Source organism: Triticum aestivum, chromosome 7D (assembly GCF_018294505.1).
Source record: "Triticum aestivum cultivar Chinese Spring chromosome 7D, IWGSC CS RefSeq v2.1, whole genome shotgun sequence".
In the NCBI taxonomy this organism is placed as follows: domain Eukaryota; kingdom Viridiplantae; phylum Streptophyta; class Magnoliopsida; order Poales; family Poaceae; genus Triticum; species Triticum aestivum.
The window spans coordinates 95670368-95676945 of NC_057814.1; the positions used below are offsets into that span (position 1 = coordinate 95670368).

General features: G+C 45.1%; 2 protein-coding genes across 2 annotated transcripts; one reads left to right on the forward strand and one right to left on the reverse strand.

The window, feature by feature from the left end:
• The first annotated feature begins 324 nt into the window (after positions 1-324).
• Positions 325-1167, forward strand: LOC123164121 (uncharacterized). Its single transcript, XM_044581541.1, has 3 exons — positions 325-502; positions 600-729; positions 806-1167. The coding sequence occupies exons 1-3, from the start codon at positions 326-328 to the stop codon at positions 841-843; spliced, it is 345 nt and encodes a 114-aa protein (XP_044437476.1). The 5' UTR covers position 325; the 3' UTR covers positions 844-1167.
• Positions 1168-1992: 825 nt separating this feature from the next.
• Positions 1993-4412, reverse strand: LOC123166479 (uncharacterized). The gene is made up of 2 exons (XM_044584286.1): positions 4207-4412; positions 1993-4059 (listed from the first exon to the last, which is right to left on the reverse strand). Exon 2 carries the CDS (start codon positions 3835-3837, stop codon positions 2344-2346), a length of 1494 nt encoding a protein of 497 aa, XP_044440221.1. The 5' UTR covers positions 3838-4059; positions 4207-4412; the 3' UTR covers positions 1993-2343.
• Positions 4413-6578: the final 2166 nt, after the last annotated feature.

The window sequence follows — 6578 nt, forward strand, 5'->3', positions numbered from 1 at the left end:
CCAAATCGCTGCTGTCCTCGACGGCTGCACCTCTGATGTCCTACCCCCTCTTAGTAAATTCAGTTGACCTTAGCTCAAATTCAGTTGATATTAAATTCTTTTGTACAAAATGAACTTGTTGTGTACAATCAGTAGAAGCTCAATTGTAGTGCATGATAGACTGCAATATTCGATATCCGAAGTGAACGCAACTACGTACGTTGAAAGCTATTGTCACCAGCATACATAGACTGCAATATTTAGGCTGCAACACTAAGTATGATTTTGGCAGGAGGAGGAGGAGGTGGAGGAGGAGGTGGAGGAGGAGGAGGAAGAGGAGGTGGTGATGGTGGTGATGGAGGATGAGGAGGAGGAGGAAGAGGAGGAGAATGATGATGATGATCCGGATAAGAAGACATACGCCGTCTACCTGAACCATGTGGCGGAAACCCCCAAACATTCAATAGTATGTCTCATCTGTTTCCTTGAGAAGGGCAAGATGAAGCAGATACGCAAATCATCTGTATGTCTTTGTTTTTGTTCTCTTTTTGCTAACATTTGATATCAGCGGCACTATCTTAGTTTAACTATCGATGCAACTGATTGCTCACAACTTTCAGGTCGAAGACCACTGCAGAAGTCTTCATAATACCCCTGGTATCAAGTGCGAGAAGACTGGCTGCATGGTCAGAGCCAAGTACAGGGGAGATATTGGCAAACATAAGAAGTATTGTCACGATCTAAAAACCGGTAAGAAAAAAACATTTGTAGAATAGCTAGAATAACATTGTGGGCCATTACAAAATTACATTGTGTTTGAATTCAGGATGGTGGAAGAAGCTCCGAAGACATGATGGAGCTTAGTGTGATGCAATCCAAGAAAACAAAGGTGGAGCCATGTGTTCTGAAAGACCCCGACCGGACGTCCGACACAACCTGATCAGAGCCGAAACGTCGGACTTCCGACAAGTACCGTACGTCCGAACCCCCTCGAGAATATGAGGAATTGTTTTTAGTGGTTTACTGCTCATAATGTGTATATAAACAGGGTTGTGAAGTTCAGTTTGTTCATGTCGAAAACGTGAGTTTGCTACATGGACATAAACCTTTGCTGATTTGTCAGCATGTGAGTTTTAACCTCCTGCGTGAAAAGTTTTAGTGCAATTTTTAGCTGGACATTGTTCAAGCTTCGAGTGGCTAATTTGACTTGTTCTGGACAGACGTTTTGTCTGCATGATGTTACAGTTCAAGCTCATCTAAGATTTGCCAAAATTCCCATCAGTTGAATTTCACTTAAGGTTTTCATTTTAATTCAAATATTAGTGTGTACTGATTTGTCCCAATGTTCAACTTGTAGCATCATATTTTACAAAAAACATTTAACTCAAATTCTGAGATCTGTGGTGTAAATTCTAAGATGGAACTCGCTGAAAGATACTACTAGTTTTGCTAGGTTTACGATGCCAACTTATACCAGTGAGCAATCTGAAAAAGTACATGTACATGATGAGTTGATGACTGTAAATAGGTAACTGTTCTCTTTGATTTACACTAGTTCCATGAGACTAAGTTACCATCCTGGAAAACCATTATGACATTTCTGTAGTATCAAAACCTGGGAATCCCACTGTCACCTAGCTTGTTATATCAAATATGACATTCTTGCAGCAAAACTCAGTGAAGTACCTCCATCCCTTCCATCCCTGTCATCCTCAGGCTTCCATGGTGATTGAGTGCGTGCTGGTCGATGACCTCCAAATTTGCATCACAAATCAAGCATTGATGTGGTAGTCTACATGCTCTCGCTGATTTCAAGTGCAATATTTTCTTTGGTACTTCATCATTTTTCTGAGAGAACACCTTAGAGAAGAAAAACTCGGATGTAGCACAATGCTCCCAAATGTTGCATATGCAGGTCATGGACATGCAAATCCCTTATGAACATAAGCAATCTGGAAACCACTGATTTACACTGGTTTTACTTCAAAGAATACTGTTACTGGATAATAATTATTCATCCAGAATGTTAGAAGCATGCATAAGGGTAAAAAAAATAACAGCAAATAAACTGAGGCAATGGAGCTATCCCAAGCTTAGCTAGTTCTGTAGTGGCGCCATATCTAGTTCAGTTTGGCCAACAAATCTGAAACTTTTCAGAAAACAGTCACAATACCAAGATCACCTATATGCAATGTAAATGATGATGACGCCGTTAGCGCACCACATAAACACACCTCTCCTTTCTCCACTAGTTCCATGATTTTTTCTTTGAAATTATTTTTTATTATTTCTTCATAGAAATTTATTGGAACGACATACAACAAGGTACAAAGATTGATATCAGTATAATGAAGCATCTTGTGGCTAATCGTGTGATGCCAAATTTATCTTCCGGGGATTTGGTATAAACCACACAGGGGCTGGCCAGTTGGACCAAAGCTGAGGTGATACAATTCTTTCAACAGTGCAGTTTCCAAGGTTGAGGACTCCAATATCACGCTCACTCTTCATGCTTCCAAAATGATAATAGCCATCATCATCAGTAAAATAGACATGATTGGACTTTAACTGTGGATATTCATCGGCACTCAAACAAAGTGATTGATTATGCCCAAGAAACATCACACTGTCACATGAGCTAGTAATGTCTTCAAGCTTTGTTGCAGCAAAATCCACTTTAAATACGTCAAACTTGTCAGTGAAGATCACATGAGAATCAGAGCCTGACTCAGGTTCCGAAACATCGGCATCCTCCCTATCCTCAGGTTCCAGCCCCGACCCATCCGTCGCATCCTCAAGCTTGTGTTCTGAAATGTGCTCATCCTCCCCATCCTCAAGCCCCTGTTCTGAAACATCCTCATCCTCCCAACCCAAAGAGTTTCTTGACCTCCAAACTTCCAACAAATCACCGCATGGAGCTTGAGCAATGTACATATAGTTGCACTCCACGATGCAAGACTTCATTCTCCCCAGAACGATCGTTTGTGTTACTACAAGCGCACTGAGATCAAACGTACGGACTTCTCCGTGTGAATCCAATGCAAAGAGCAGGCTATCCTTAAAGACACAATCTGCATAATCAACATGGGGTGGCAACCAAGTCCATCTATCATCCCCTGCTCTTGCAAATGAAAGCTGTGACTCTGGATTATGCTTGAGTACCACATAATAATCTCCAGTGGATGGATCAGATGACAAAAATGCCTTCCCGAAGAGGTAGTCCCGCAGCTCGCCAAGCGAAAAGACCGATGGCGTAGGGAAGTCGTAGTCGACTAAGAGTGGAGTGCCGGTGTACCATGAGTACTGATACTTGTGAAGAGCGCCGGCATCATCAAAGATGGGCTTCACCTGCTCAATGGTGGCGACGGAAGGCAGGGCGATCTGGTCACCGGTGATGGGGTTGAGGAGGTGCAGCTCGGACCTATCATCGGCGGTGATGATCCAACCATGGCTGGAGCCGATCACATACCTGGTGCGAATTGGTGGGTCTGGAAGGGCTAGTGTGTAGGATTTGTTCTCCACGAGGCTGAAGAGGCCTGCGACACTCTCACCGGCAGATTCAGAGGTGTATAGGAGGCATGGTGTCTGTGTCTGCCTGAAAAGCCCAAGATTGCAGAGCCTGGCGCAGGCGGAACGCCATGATGAGCAGACGGAGCCTGCCCGGACGAGGTCGGGGGTCTCAAGGCTGGCCAATATGCACATGAGGATGTCGTCCGGCAGCTCCGGCGGTGTCGGCCGCTCCAGGATCTGGGGTTCGCTGGGTAGCAGACGGTGAACGGCGAGGAATTCGGCAAGCCTCTGTCCATACGTTGTCAGCACACCCGACAAGGCCAAACACCGGGTTATGCTGCTACCCATGAAGAAACAGAGCTCTGCTGTATGTTTCCCCAATTTCCCTCTCCCCTGTGCTGGATGATCTCTCCCGTAGATGCAGTAATACGAGACACGGAGCGACAGAGGGCACGCAGGTAGGCTCCTGTATGATACTCCTACTTATAGAACGCCAACCGAGGCCTCCTCGCTCGTAGGTGAAGCAGATCCGACCAGAGATCGGGACGGATATCGCCGGAATTTGATTTCCTGAATGAAAACAAGACGCGGTCAGGAAAAGATACGGATTTTGTGTTATTTGCTGGATGGAGGAACGAACTTCCACTAATTCCGAGTTCCCCTCCGTTTCGTTCTACGACTGTAGCCCGGCAATGGCGAGAGGCGGAGAGTGCTAACCGGCGGAAGGCGGCAGGCAGCCCGAGGAGATTGGCTGGGGCAAGGAAAGGAGGAGGAGCAGCCGTAGCAGCAGCCACGCCGTCGCGTCTCGCGGGGGGAAGTGTTTCGCGGTGAGGGTCCGTGGGAGCCAGCCGGAGAATCCGCGTCGTCGTCGCCGGCTCGCCGCCCGCGGAGACCAGCTTAAGCATTTCTAGCCCTTTCATAAAACTTAATTTCTGCATCCTCCTTCTAAAACTTACTAGTACAGCTGTAGGTGTAACTTTAAACATTTTGAGGGTCTAAATTATTTTCAAGTCGACCCTCGTCTAAAACTTATTTCCCTCTGTTTTTTCTTTCGTTGCTACTTCTTCCTCTCTTTTTTTATGTATGTACAAACCCAGTTTCAACTATACTTGCTCAATATATTAATTCAAAGCTTGACATGAGTATTTCCACTGCACATATTTCACCAGCATTTCAAGTTCGTTGCTTTCACATTTAAATATTCAACATCAAACACAACATAGGGTCCAAATGAATTAATAATCCAAATAAAGCATGATAAAAACACTACATTCAAGAACTATGAATTTGCCACAGTGATCAACAAGATCATCTTGGAGTTGGTGATGAGCTTCTTGATTCCTGATTATGTGATGTGCAGCGAGGAATCTGAGGATCCTGCTTGATTGATGTTCCGGCTCCACATGTGCAGCACTGTAGTCGAAGTTAAATCCATCTGGTTAGCCTCTCTCGTCCGAGTTATGCTATGCACACGATAAAATCAGCACGATTCACAGACGATGATTAAATCAGGCCGTACATGCGTATGAGTGAAACAACACAGGACGCTGGATTTACATATCATGCACACGTCGGGCACCAGTATCGTCCATGGAGCAGTTTCGTAATGATCATGTTGCACATGTTATCAATGATCGGCCATAGTATCTTTGGGTTCCAGTACTCAAAAGGGCCACGAAAAATCGCGAAGCAAGATTGAAGCACCCCAAAAGCTATTGACATAATGTCTTGTGGATTCTTAGCATTTTTAAGATGGGAGTTATTGTTACCTTATGGACGTTGAATTTTCTTCCCACATGTGGTCCGTCGAGGATAGGTGTCATATGCAAGGTAGTAGCACACGTTATCCATGTCCATTGGCAACATAGTTACAACGTGAAGCTTGGCAGGTAGTAAGCGTTCCAAGTAGGAGAGTCTATGCAGAACATTGATGTCATTGTGCAAGCCATGCATTTATAACACCCCGACTTTCGCTCCTCGAATTTTCCTTTGCGGGATTTGGCACCCATCTTTTTGGGAGTTAATTGGTTTTTCTCTGGATCATTGTTGGATGATAACAATAAACTAGCAACTCTTCTCCTCGATCCTAGAGACATTTCCGTCAAAGCTACTTTCATAACTATCTAGTTCCGTGGTAGCGATTGATATACCCTAAGTTAGTCAATCCTCATCTCGAGAACATGTGAGGACCTCAGGTCTGAGCAGCCCCTATTCTTGATGATTGCTTTGATATTTGTAATAATGTTGGCCATGTTATGTTTGAGCATTGTGCGTGAGAGACGAATCGCGTGGTTCATGGACTAGCTAGTAGTGCTAGGGTTGAACCTCCAGGCGTGTGGACGGAGAACCCTCCCTCTTCCATTTGTACTCTTATTGTGGACGATGTATCTATTTATTAGATGAAAAAAAGCAAGCCATAATGGCATTTCCCCAACAAAAAGTTGTGGTACAAGTCCATGAGCCCAAAGGAACTACAACTAAAACAATGAGAGGGCGCAGTTGAGAGAGAATCGAGGCAAGGGATATCTCTAAAGGCAAGAGAAGACAATGGAGGCCAACATCGGTCTCGAATACACCACATGCATCAACAAACCACAAATCACCCTTGCGAGGTAGTGGAGGCTCCCGTTCATCGGCCAACTTGAGGAGTTCAACAACCGACAGCCTTATCCAGATCAGAAGCATCCCGTCGACTACGAGGCAACGGTAATGACTTCATCAATCTCAGGATTTGCTAGCTCAGTCTCTCATAAGAGTCCCATTGATGGGCTTGACCGTCATGTCCACCATTGAGATTCTTTTAAGATATTGACAAAGGCCGAAAGAAAGTTTGCCCTTGGGTCAAAAGCCTCGACAGTGGCCATGTCTATCATGGCCACCACTGGGACTCTTTTAAGAGACTAACAAAGGCCGAAAGCAAGTTGACCCTTGCGTCAAAAGCCTCGATAGTGGCCATGTCCGTCATGGTCATCGCTGGGACTCTTTTAAGAGACTGACAAAGGCCGAAAGCACGTTGCCCCCCTGCATCAAAAGCCTCGACAGTGGCCATGTCCGTCATGGCCACCGCTGGGACTCTTTTAAGAGACTGA